Raw genomic sequence first — 13,055 nt, 5'->3', positions numbered from 1 at the left:
GGGACTGGCATTCATTCCTCCTCACCACTATGAGCTGAATAAAGAGCATGAAATCACTTTGCGACTCTGAGTATATTTCACATTACTATATAGAAATCTCATCACAAACAAGCAACCAGCATTGAGCAAACCAAGAAATTCTTAAGGTTTGCTGAAAAATACTTGCTTCCCTGGGGAGAGAGTTTTGAACCTGGAATCACCAGGCTAAGCACTGTTAATTTGCCCAGGCATTTTAAGGATGACTGCTGTTAGGTTTTGTGCTGGTGATCTTAACAGTGCTCAGATTGATTTAGTGTGCATAGTGTTGTTGTTTTAAAATTTTGTAACCCACCCTAAGATCTGGATGGCAAGTGGTCTAGAAATGCCAAGAAATAAATATGGTAATTAAGTGTTCCTCTGGCAAAGTCTGTGAATCTTGCATCAATACTTTCGTGCCCTGGTGTGATATTTGTCTGGGGTGGGTGGGGCTAAGGTTGAGACAAGCATAGATGGTGCAGTGGGGGGGGGGGGAACAGGCAAAACTGAGATTCAGAAAGTCACAAAGTTTAGTTTAATTCAACATTTATCAGTGATGTTATCATAAGGCATCAATGTACGTTTAAAAAAGGAATTTCCACCAGGGTTACATACATTCTCTCCGGGTGGGGGGAGGATTGCAATAAAACGGGGGCCTAAGACAGCCCAGGGTGCAAGGCGGGTGGGGGCAAGACTCTGCCAGGCTAGAACTGCTGTCAAAGGGGGTGCATGCCAAGAGTGGCCAATTGTTTGCAATGCATCAGGTGGGTGTGTGGAAAGGGAGGGAAATCCCCACCATATCCCCCACTGATTTTAACTAAATTTAATCTCTGTTTTGAGGGAGAGACGAGCTTGCTGTGACTTCAAGGTACCACAAATTAGGTGAAGCATCTTTCCGATGCTTGTAGTTTGTTATTGCTTTATCAAGCTTTGAGGCGAAACACCGACGCTGCCTGAAAATCAATTTAAAATCAAAGAATGGGTGGGGAGAACGGAAATGTAAATAGCAAGCACCCACTATTTTTCTATGTTCAGACTGCTGCCCGAGATGCCTCGCTCCTGCCTGCAATGTGTCGAACATGGCCTCTCTTTTTCCAGAACGGGCGACATTAACCAATGTTCTTGTTGAAATGTGGTGGCCACGAGCACAGGCAAAACCCATGGCTGCTCCACACTACTTTGTGTAACAGACAGGGAAATGAGGAGGGGAATTGTGTGTGTCCAAAAACTGCAGAGGAATCACCGACTGCAGGTCCCAAGGAAGAGTCCGCCACGTGTTCCCCAAGTGCACGGGGGCAAGACATCTACGGCAGGGGGGGAGGAAAACTCTTCGGGCTGAGAAAAGCAGTGACGTTTCAGCAAAGGGAGGGCCAGATACACGAAGTCACACACCCTTATCAGACAAAAACACACATGCTGAACATAGAGCAGCCTCTCCCCCCCCCCCACCTGCAATTTGCATTACCAAAAAACCCCCAACCCAGTTCATTTCAACAGATCTTTTTTTGGTGATGCAAACTGTAGGTGCTGGGAGCCTGATAGAGATCGGAGCCATGGTGTAGGAGGTCAAGGGCTTTTATCCCCCTTGGGTATGCTCCCCATCTGGACCAAGTCCCAATGCCTGTAGTTTGCCGCTTTCTCCCTCCCTCCTGCAGCCAGCACAGAACTCAAGTAGGAGGGGGGGGCCAAAGAGGAGACGTTCAGGGAGCCTGATGGGAAGCCTCTGAGGTTTGCATCCATCCTGCACATGAATAAAAGGGTTCCCCATCTGTTCTTTACAGGATCACAGCAGCAAGCACCAGCATATTCTTGTCTGCCACAAAGCGTTAAGCAGCCCTTCGGGCACACTCAACTCTCAAAAAGGCAAACAGTTAATTTAAAAAAAACACACACATTCCTATACTGCCTCCACCCCTGGAAGATATGGCAATTACCAGCACCCTGTTTGATTTTCGTTGGAAGCCTCTTTGTAGACCTATTTGTTCAATCCTCAGCTCTCTGCTTCTTGCAGAAAAAGGCGCTCAGAGAGAGATATTAAAAACACAGCCGCTCCCACAGCAGGAAAACGTGACGCTGCACCGTTTTGTCCACTTCCAGCCATCTTCTGAAAGATGTACCAATGCCTCTACATACGGTTGCCCTTCCATTCACTTTCGACAAACAGCAGTTCGGCTGGCTGGTCAGAAGGGCATTGCATAGTCAGTCTCTGTTTCTCTCTGCCTAATGGCCAGGAAGGAAAGGCTTTGCTGGTGGGCAGCATGGCTCTGATCTCATGAGATGGCTTTGGAAGAAGCTGGCTTTCAGATTCAACGGTTGCTTTTTCATCCAGAGAGAGAGAGAGAGAGACTTAAAAATGTCCTTAGCCAAGACACAGGCTGAACAGGACACAAAGCATATCATTCTGCACTCAAAACCTAGGCTGTTTGTCCATTCCTATGACCATTGGGAAGCACCAACAGACCAGAGACAATCCAACAGAATCTTCACTTCTTCTGGCCTCCTTTAAAACGAGCAGAATTTGCACATTTAACAAATGCGGAAAGTTACCGGAGGATTGTGCCTGAGTTTGCCATTGCATCCCATTTGTTAATTTGCAATATGAGTTGGGGATGCGAGTCAACCTTACCTGCTGTTTTCAGAGCTGCGTTCCAGACACTAATGAAGGATTTGCAGCGTAGTTTTAGGAAAACAGGCCCCCGGCCCCATTGCAGTTAGTTGAGTGGGTTTGGTTTCAAACATCCCGCAGAGGAGAAAATCAGAAGTGAAATGACGGAGGATTTCAAATCCACCCCGTCTCCTAGCCTTTAACGCTTGACCAGCTTGATGAAACCAAGGCATTGCTTGAAGGCATTGTTCTAAACCCTCCACCTCCTGAGTAACACAGTAAAAGAGCACAAAAACAGAACAGACTCCCCCATCACTCCTTTTCTGTTCTTTGCAGAACACTGCCAAACCTTCAAATCTCCATGATCCTGATAGTGTTCCCCACTCCCTTTACTTCCTTGTCAGTGCACAGCCAGTGGCGACTTTGCCTCTCTGAAGGCCTGGAGGACACAGACCCTCCCAAGTGCCCGAGAGAGAACTCTTCCCATTTGCAGTGGGAGAACAAGAGTCGCCCTGGAATCCACATTCATGATGCATCAAGTCAACAGATCCATCCCGTAACAGTTCCCGCTTGCAGCTAGAAGGGGAGACATCCCTGATATCTGGCTGTGCCAACGAATCGGGCACCGGAAGGCACATTTGTGTGTGTAATGGGGGCGGGGGTGGGTGGGAGCGACGACAACAGGTCCAATCTCCCCCCCCCCCCCAAGCTGTGGCACAGAGGGTCAGGAGACAGCACTTGGTTCACGTTGCCCCTCGCCTGGCTGCTCCTCCACTTTCAAATGCCCGGCATGAGCTAGGGAGCTAAGCAGACACGTTTACGTCCCTGAGAGAAATGGCACTGTGTGCAGCTTCTGGGGGTTTGTCCTCTACCACAGCAGCCAGAGGGTCTGCCATAACAGCTGCCGCATCCATGGAAAGGAGCGGGTTCAGGCCCTGCGTCAAGATCTGCTGAATGGTCTTCCGCAAGTTGGGGTGCAACTGGTTCTGGGTCTGGTAGAAAATGTCCAAGGCAAACGACTTCAGGGTGCCGGTGCAGAGGTCCTCGTACAATGGAATCGTGTACATCCGCGACATCTGCAATACAAATGGGACTCAGTGACCATACAAAAATAAATATGCATTCTGGTTTAGAGCTAACAAGGAAAACGGATAGATCAGTGGTACTGCATAAGCCAGCCAAAGGACTGTCCTATTATTATTATTATTATTATTATTATTATTATTATTATTATTAAATTGTATACCACCCTTCATCCAAAGATCACAGGGCAGTTCACAACATAAAAATACAAAATAGAACACAAAATACATAACGAAACAAAAACAAACCAATAACCCTCTCCCACAAAAACATTTTTATTATTGTGCAAACACATTATTCTTGTACCCTAGTAAAAGGAAAAGTACTAGAGAGCACAGCAGCAGATATGTTCTATGCAAATGAGACTATTTTATTATTTTGCTAGTTATGCTGTTTCAAATGTGCCTTTTATATTTGACTTCAGTTTTCTTTTGAAATGTTTAAGATAATCAATCTAAGTTAGCGATGTCCATTAATTTCATTGTGTCCTCCTTCTTGTTACAACATCATCTCTTCTCATCTCTTATCCCTCCTCTCTCCTCCTGGGCGATGCTTCTTCGCATGTTTCCCACCCACATCCAAACTTTTCCTCCACCTCTTGATTCCCTCCTCCGTGTAAAGCACCTCCTCCAGATCAGGAAGTCTTGGTTTGGCTCTCAACCTTAAACTCGGCAGGCGGCCTTTGGCGAGCCACCCTCTCTCAGCATCAGTCCTCTGTCTGCGCTACAGGAAACATAATACTGACCTGCCTAACATCATCCAGCCCACCAATGAGTTCAGCCACCAGTTTCCACATGCCGACAAACTGCACCACACACCTGATCCACACACTCAGTCCATCAGCAGGAGTTCCAGGGTTGTTTCATGCCCAAATCTCATGCCCCCGAGAGACGCAGGGCGTTTCTAATCTGGAAGTTAGTACCTGGTTTTCCAAGAAGCGCCGGACTTTGTGAAGATCAGGATGGTAGTCGTTGCGGACAATGATCTGCAGCCAGCGGATGCGAATCTCTGCGTTCATGCCGTCCAACTGAGCCGAGTAGCATTCAGACAGCTTCGATATCACCTCTGAAGAGCACATACGGAAACGTTCAGAAATGGAACAAGGAGGCCTGGCAATTCTCCAACCCAGAAGGGCTTCAGATCCTTGAGAAGACTGAATTTGCAAATCTAACCCAACCACACCTTAATTCGAAAAATGCCCCTAGATTTTGGTCTGCCTCTGGCTTGCTCTGAAGTTTGTATGAGCGAAGGCAGCTAACATTCACTGCCATTCATAGCATGGTCGCTTCTGCTCATATGGTGAGATGCTCTGAACAATACTAAGGAGGAAATGAAACTCATAGGGACATAGGAAGCTGTGGTTGATCGTGCAGGTCCACTACTCCATCTAACTCAATACTGTCTGCACTGGCTGGCAGTGGTTCTCCAGGGTTTCACACAGAAACCTTTCTCAGCTCTACCTGGAGATGCCAAAACCAGACCTGGAATTTTTTTGCATGCAAAACATGGGCTACCCTTCCAAATTGCAATCCTACCCCCAAACTGGCTACAGGCATGCTGATCCCCGGGGTGAGAGTAACAGTTAGACCGGATCTTTGTAATTTATAAAAAGACATGCTTTTGCTGTCTCTAGAGAATCCACAGCTGTGAAACACTGGCCAATTTGTTTCTCCAAATGGATGTGGCGAGATGCAGCGTCTTGCGACCATCTCTTTTGCTTAGGAGTTTGCAGTGTTTCCTTACTGGCTAATAAGCCACCTGGATGTCAGAGCCTATTACGGATAACTCTGGAAGACCTGAATATTTATTATCTGGTTATTGAATTTCTATACCGCTTAATATATTAAAAGTATCTCTAAGCGGTGTACGAAGAGCTTAAACAACAACAGACGACTTAAATATTACACAAATACACAGTTACATATTAGAATGTTACATTAATACAAAGTCTGTGTGTGTGTGTGTGTGTGCGCGCGCGCGCATACTGCATTCTTTGCTCTATAAGACACACCAGACCATAAGACGCACTTAGTTTTTGGAGGAGGAAAACAAATTAAAAAATATTCTGAATCCCAGAAGCCAGAACAGCAAGAGGGATCTGGCTTCTGGGATAGCCTCTTGCTGTCCTGGCTTATGGGATAGCTGCGTGCAGCCTCTCCCGGGAAGCGGGATGAAGGCTCCCCCTGCCTGGAAGAGGCTGCGCTAAGGCAGAAGCCAGGACAGCAAACGGGATCGCCTGGCTTATGGAATAGCTGTGCGAAGCCTCTTCCAGGCAGCAGGAGGAAGGCTCCCCCAAGAGCCGCGCTCCCTTTAAAAAGCCCCCAAGAGCTGAACACACGCTCTTTAAAGGGAGTGTTGAGCAGAGCCTCCCGCCTGCATTCGCTCCATAAGACGCACACACATTTCCCCTTACTTTTTAGAAGGGGGGGAGTGCGTCTTATAGAGCAAAAAATATGGTGTGTGTGTGTGTGTGTGATGATCAATTCATTTTCCTTCTGATACACCCACCTCCTCAGCCTCCGGGTTCTCACCCAGGGCCCAGACAAACACTCAGCAAGCCCACAAAAGTCTCACAACAAGAAGAGTTCCTGGAAACAACAGACATCACCCTAGTCTCCCATTCTTTATCAGAAGGCACAAGGCATGTGATACGTCCTCAGGCTGCCCACAGCTGTGTCCCATTCAGCTGTACTCACCACACCCAGTTTCAAGTACAGCAGTTTTGTCAAGTTTCCCAGGGGATCCTGTCCTCTCCTCCTCCAGCTCCATACTACTGGCTGGTCACTCATGCTCCCATTTTACACTTAGGGCTGTCTCCCATACAAACCTTTTACTTGCGACCTTCAAATTTTTCTGGCTGAGCTACGTAGGGACTCAGATGCTCACCTGCCAGCTCAACGAAACTCACCTTCAGGCAGTGGAGACCCGTCCAGCAGCCTGTCAAGGAAGAGCACGGTCTGGAACGTCCGCCATTCTGCGATATCAACGCTGCCGGCAGCAGCCACAGCATCCAGAGGCTCTGTAGTCCAGAGGCTGAAGAGCGTCTCCACGGGGCAGGTCAGACTGGATCCCTGAGATAAGTCTGGCTCAATTAAAGGAGGACCCGTCGCATTGAGCCAGCGTTCAAACTCTAGTCCTGCAACAGACACACAAACCAGAATCAAACAGGGAGCGGCCTGCACTTCTTTTCTGTCAGGTTTCTGTGAGCACTTGCAGCTATGTTATACTGGATCAGGCTGGTGGCAGAACACTATCTGAACTGGTTGGCAGTAGTCCTTCAGCATCTCAGGCACAAATATTTCTTCGGTCCTGTCCCTGGGGATGTTTTTCGCTCGTGATACCAGTGTACCATTCAGCAGTGGATGGTACTCACTAGAAAAGCTATGGACTCTCCTTCATTGGAGGTTTTTAAGCCAAGGTTGGATGGCCATCTGTCTTGGACCCCTTAGTTGAGATTCTTGCATCGCAGGGGGTTGGACTAGATGTTCCTTGGGGTACCTTCCAACTCTACTGAAAGAATGATTGCCAGACGTGGAGTACACTTCCACCCGCAGACAAAGCCACAGCTGTCTGAACATCATGTCCTCTATCTAACCTTTGATCTCTTAGTGGTCTGCCGTGCCCTGTCTGTGACCTTTGTCTCCTTTGTCATACGCTGTCCAAGGGGGAAATGATGCGGTGGAAACAGGTGCCAAAATAACTTTGTACCACCCAACGATCTCAGGACCGTAAGATGTGTAAAGGTCACAGTCCAAAATGTATCTGACTGGTTTTGCATATTGTGCTAATAAAAGGAGCCTCCACAGAGCTAGCCAGAAGCTTGTCTTGGAGCATGCTTGCCAGAGTGCTTCTGCACAGCTCACCTGCAATACCAACTCCCACCTCATGCCTTCACTTCACTCTACGATTCTGTGATTCTATGAAACTGGGACCTTCAGAAGGCAAGACAACAAAGTAAAGCAAAGCATGGGTCCCAAGTCTACAGACCATGTGCCAAGGCAATCTTAATCTCCAATATCACAAAACAATCATACCTCTCCCTTCTCCCCACTCCAAGCCCTACTCAGATAATACCATGAAATAACACTATTATTGTTTACACTGCAGTCCTTGGATATGACACAGCTTGGGGTCAGGAATCCTAGCAGATCATCTGCCCCAGTACAGATCATGCCAAGCTTTCAAGATCTTCCAAGGAGACCCTGCAGGTCAGTTCATGACCATTATTATTATTATTAACATTTCTATACCACCCTTCCATCTGTAGGTTTCAGGACAGTTCACAACATGAAATGCAAGATAAAAAAATACAGAAAATATATAATAAAAACAAGAACAGACCAATAACCTACTTCCCTTCCCACAAAAACATTTAAAAGGGTATCATATGTTAATCAGCCCAAGGCCTGGTTTAAGAGGAATGTTTTTGCCTAGTGCTTAAAGGTGTATAACGAAGGCACCAGGTAAGGCTCCCTGGGGAAAGCATTCCACAAACGGGCAGCCACTACAGAAAATGGTTTGTCACCACATGGCAATGCAGAAGTGGATCTTCTTGATGAGAGCAACACTCTGTGATATCCCCTTCCTTGAGTAACCGGTGAGGTGGAGACTGCAATGAACTTTAAATGCTGCTTGAAAACTCTTGTGTTTACCCAAGCTTCCCTGGACTCTGACTCTTAACTTTTTAATTTTCTGTTTGTACAATGCTCAGTTTGTGACATGTTTGGCTGTATCCAACAAAGAAGGTCCAGTGAAATTAATGAACCTCAGTCAGTCACATCCATTATTTTCAATGGGTTTATTCGGAATAGGGCTGACATTGGATACAACTCCTTTTAATATAGATTTTAGCAATGGATCAGAATGGTAGATGGAATATATCTGGTAAGGCTTGGGCTGGATATAGAAGGTTTTTAAATATGACCCAGGGCTATGATGATTCAATGAGCAGGTGATCTACAGGGAATATCTGGGGAGATGCACATGAAAAGGATTGGACTTGCATGGTCTTATGCTGGACCACTTTGAAGAATTGCAGGCATCCTTGCCAAAACAAGCTAACAGTGGAGGCTGGCATTCCAGTTAACCACATGTGCTTTGACGGGAAAAGTAGATGCACACCAGATAAGCCTGATTTTCCACGCAATCTGCATGTGGGGTTCATATTGTTGCTCTGAGCAGTTTCTATTTCTCTGAGACACGACCCCACGGCTTTGCACAAATCTGTGGGTTGTTTAAAACACAACCCTAACAAGTAGCAGGGTGTCAAAGGCTGTTGAGCAGGGAGTGGCAGGCAGTTCCACAGGCTCAGGAGGGCCTTCAAGGAATTTTGCAGCAGTTTAACATGCCTGCTCAGATGGAGGAGCCAAGTGCACCCTCGCTTGCTTCTGGGATCACCTCCACCTTAGGAAGAGTACATACCCTAGAAAACAGGCTAGAAATCCACCACATAAAATCCACAAAATGTTAAGACAGGTGCCGTCTCTACTGAAGACCTTCACCATTCAACAAGCCTTTTAAGTGGAGTTGTTGTTGTTGTTGTTATTGTTGTTGTTGTTGTTGTTGTTGTTATTATCCTAATCTGTATCTGTATTGGATCTGAACTGTTTTTACACATGAAACTGTCTTATGCATGTCTTCATCGCTGATGCTTTCACTGTTAAATCGCTTCTAGGTGTTTCATAGGAAGCAATTCATAAATGGAATTAAATAAACAAGCGACATAATTCTGTCGAGCCTGGTTTTCTTTCTTTCTTCTCCTCAGCACCTTTGAGAGATGATATTATGATGGAGATTTCTTTCTGCTGGCAGGCACAACACTAACCAGTCAGAGAGGGGAAGGAGGACAGGGGCAAACTCTTGAAACTGCAGATGGGAGCCCATGGAAAATATATAGCTTAAAACCAAGCAGCAATTAAATTAAATACAAATACAAGCCACCCAGCTCTTCACATGTCTTTGCTGCAGGCCACACCCTGTTAAATACTTCCCTTTTCTCCTCCCAGCTCTAAGTGGTGTGAACTTAGAACAGCAACAGCATGAATTATATTCAGATTCCAGTATCAGTGATGAGTCAGCCATCGAAAGCAATTCACAGTTGTGACTTCCTTGAACCCAGCCCCTGCCTTCTCCTCCTTTGCTATGAATTGCAACCTACAGATTTAGCTTAAGCTGCAAGAGTGCAAGAAACAGTTGAATCATTGGCAGGCCAGAGGAGACAGCTCTTTGCTGCTTCTCATAGAATCATATAATTGGAAGAGACCTTCCATCAACCCCCTGCAATGCAGGAATCGCAAACTAAAGCACGCAGGACAGGTGGCTAGCCAAGTTTCCAATGAAGGAGAGTCCGCCACCTTCCAAGGAAGTCTGCTCCACTGCTGAACAGCTCTTACCTACGGGACCCTTGTACCTACGGGACCGCCTTTCCTGGTATGTCCCACGGAGGACCTTATGGTCTTCAAACAAAAACATCTTAGAGGTCCTGGGCCACAGAGAGGTTAGGCTGGCCTCAACCAGAGCCAGGGCTTTCTCGTCTGCGGCTCCATTCTGGTGGAACGCTCTGTCACAAGAGACTAGGGCCGTGCGGGACTTGACATCTTTCCACAGGGCCTGCAAGACAGAGCTGTTCCACCAGGCCTTTGGCCAAGGCACAGTCTGACCCCCTCCTTCGGTAATCCTCACAGAACTCTAGACCAATGGTTGCCATTAATTTGATTTTGAATTGATTTTAAAATGAATTGATTTTAAAATGCTGTGTTGTTGTTAGCCACTCTGAGCCCGGCTTCAGCTGGGGAGGGCGGGATATAAATAATAATAATAATAATAATAATAATAATAATAATAACAACAACAACAACAACAACAGACAAATTCTTCCTGATGTTCTTGTAACTTGAAGCCACTGGTTCAAGTCCTACCCTCTGGAACAACATTAAGCAAGCTTGCTGCATCTTCCATATGGCAGCCCTTCAGATCTTTGAAGATGGCTCTCATATCTCCTCTCAGTCTCCTCTTTTCCAGGCTCAACATCCCCAGCTCCTTCAACCGTTCTTCATCGGGCTTGGTTTCCAGACCCTTGGTTTCTCCCATCCCATTCCACCCTCTTTACCACCTGACTGCCAAAGAGGCCCACACAAAGCACCACGACTGTGGAGCCCTCCCCTCTCTCTGTCCCTGTCTGAATGGCACAACAGCTGCTGCACTGCACACCCACGGAATGAAGGCGATGCTAGTGCAGAAGCTCCCAGGGTCATTTATTCTCACCGTGCTTTAATGAAAGCAAAATCAGCCAATGTGTTCTTCTCTACCTGTTCTGCTCTCAATGCATTGTTCTTTCAGTTCTGGAAAGAAAGCCAGGAAGGAATCCAAGAGATCTTGGGCCACCACACTAGTGAACTTGTACTTCTCAATGTAGGCCTGGAAGAGAGCCGGGAGAATGGGTCAAGGAGTTGGCAAGTTTCAGGGGAAAGAGAAAGACAGTTAAGTAGCAAGATCAGGGAAGGAAGGGCAATAAGGGAGAAGGCAAAGGGGGATGGAACAAGCATGCAGAGGAAAAAGTGAAATGAAACAGGTAAGGAAAGTCTGTTTCCCACAGGAGACTGCATAGGAGAGAGAGAGAGAGAGAGAGAGAGAGAGAGAGAGAGAGAAAGAAAGAAAGAAAGAAAGAAAGAAAGAAAGAAAGAAAGAAAGAAAGAAAGAAAGAACTTATGTAAACCAACATTGTTGACCCACATTACCACTAACACCCCAAATCATGAAACTCCTTCCTCCTAAAGATTCACTAAAGGACATTCATCTGTCACAAGAACTTCCTTTAAATTATTTGGCACTTTAGTCCTTTAGGAAGGCCAGGCTGAATGCAGAATTAAATATATAATGCTCCAGAAAGTTGTTGGTAATTGGAGAGCAGGGATGCAACTGGCCTGCACGACAGGCAGCATCTCTTGGCGTACATGAACACAAGACTCAGGCTAACTGCAGAACGAGCCAGAAGCCACGCCTGAGAAAACCAGTGGAGATTTATCTAGCATACACTGCCATGTCAGCTGCTTAGATTAGAACAGTATGCCCCGCTTTTCTATTAAAATATCACTCAGAGCAGCTTGCAGTGAAAAACAAAAATGCAATATAAGGATACTAAAATGAAACAATCAATCTATTAATATTAAGAACAACAGTAATATATATCCACGTTCCTGCTCCTCTTGCTGCATCCAGCCCAGCAGTTTCTGGAGCTCTGACTCAGGACCCCTTAAGTATTGCCTCACTTTCCACCAGCACCAGCCTCTATGTTCTAACTGCTGCTTACTTGATCTCTTCCTTAACACTTGTGGGGATGGGGGGACAAGCAGTGAAAGCGAGGTCTCTGGCAACATGTAGGCCACATTCTCAAGATGGGTGTTTGCCATGAAACCCCTTCTATCATGTCTTCCTTCTCCACTACCTCCCAACTCATTGCTTTGACCGGTCTTGAAAGACCTACCAGTACATTGGCTCCCAGCACGTTTCCGGGCACAATTCAAAGTGTTGGTGCTGACCTTTAAAGCCCTAAATGCCCCTCAGTCCAGTATACCTGAAGGAGCGTCTCCACCCCCTTCATTCTGCCCGGACACTGAGGTCCAGCACCGAGGGCCTTCTGGCGGTTCCCTCGCTGCGAGAAGCCAAGTTACAGGGAACCAAGCAGAGGGCCTTCTCAGTAGTGGCACCCACCCTGTGGAATGCCCTCCCACCAGATGTCAAAGAGAAAAACAACTACCAGACTTTTAGAAGACATCTGAAGGCAGCCCTGTTTAGGGAAGCCTTTAATGTTTAATAGACTATTGTATTTTAATATTTTGTTGGAAGCAGCCCAGAGTGGCTGGGGAAACCCAGCCAAATGGGCAGGGTATAAATAATAATAATAATAATAATAATAATAATAATAATAATAATAATTTATTATTGACTGAGTTGTTTTAACTGGGACCCTTTGCTGATCTATTTCACTGAGCGGACTCCTGCAGAGGTATCCTCATCTAACAAACAGCTATTTTCAAGCCCTTGCTTATAGCATGCCATACTGCCTCTCCTCCTCCTTTTCTAAATTTGACATCCCTCTCTTTCTCATGGATGTTGCATACAGGCAAGAGTCTCACATACATGCACACGGACACACCCCGCCTCTGAAACCCAAGTTACTAACTCGAAGGAAGGCATCAAAGCGTGCTGGGTCTCCACAGAGCTGAGACAGGTAGTAAACAAAGCAGTAACCTTTCTCGTACGTGAAGAGGTTCATCAGATTGCTAGGATTCACACCTGTAAGACCGAGGGATGGGGGATAGGCAAAGGGAGGGGAGGAGAGAGAGAGAGAGAG

At 46.4% G+C, this 13,055-nt stretch overlaps 1 protein-coding gene across 2 annotated transcripts in view; it reads right to left on the bottom strand.

The window, feature by feature from the left end:
* Window positions 1–527: 527 nt before the first annotated feature.
* Window positions 528–13,055, bottom strand: part of RNPEPL1 (arginyl aminopeptidase like 1) — a 29,703-nt gene continuing 17,175 nt past the window's right edge. For both annotated transcript variants that reach the window (XM_081862309.1, XM_081862308.1), the window contains exons 7-11: window positions 12,885–12,997; window positions 11,011–11,119; window positions 6,612–6,839; window positions 4,626–4,768; window positions 528–3,696 (exon numbers count right to left, since the gene is read on the bottom strand). In XM_081862309.1, the coding sequence (XP_081718435.1) occupies window positions 3,424–3,696; window positions 4,626–4,768; window positions 6,612–6,839; window positions 11,011–11,119; window positions 12,885–12,997 (866 nt within the window). In that variant the 3' untranslated portion in view covers window positions 528–3,423. The remainder of the gene's footprint in view (window positions 3,697–4,625; window positions 4,769–6,611; window positions 6,840–11,010; window positions 11,120–12,884; window positions 12,998–13,055) is intronic.

This window comes from Podarcis erhardii (genome assembly GCF_964252035.2).
Source record: "Podarcis erhardii genome assembly, chromosome: 5".
Classification (NCBI taxonomy): Eukaryota; Metazoa; Chordata; class Lepidosauria; order Squamata; family Lacertidae; genus Podarcis; species Podarcis erhardii.
Note: the sequence above shows the minus strand (reverse complement) of the source record. Positions and strands in the feature narration are given on the sequence as shown.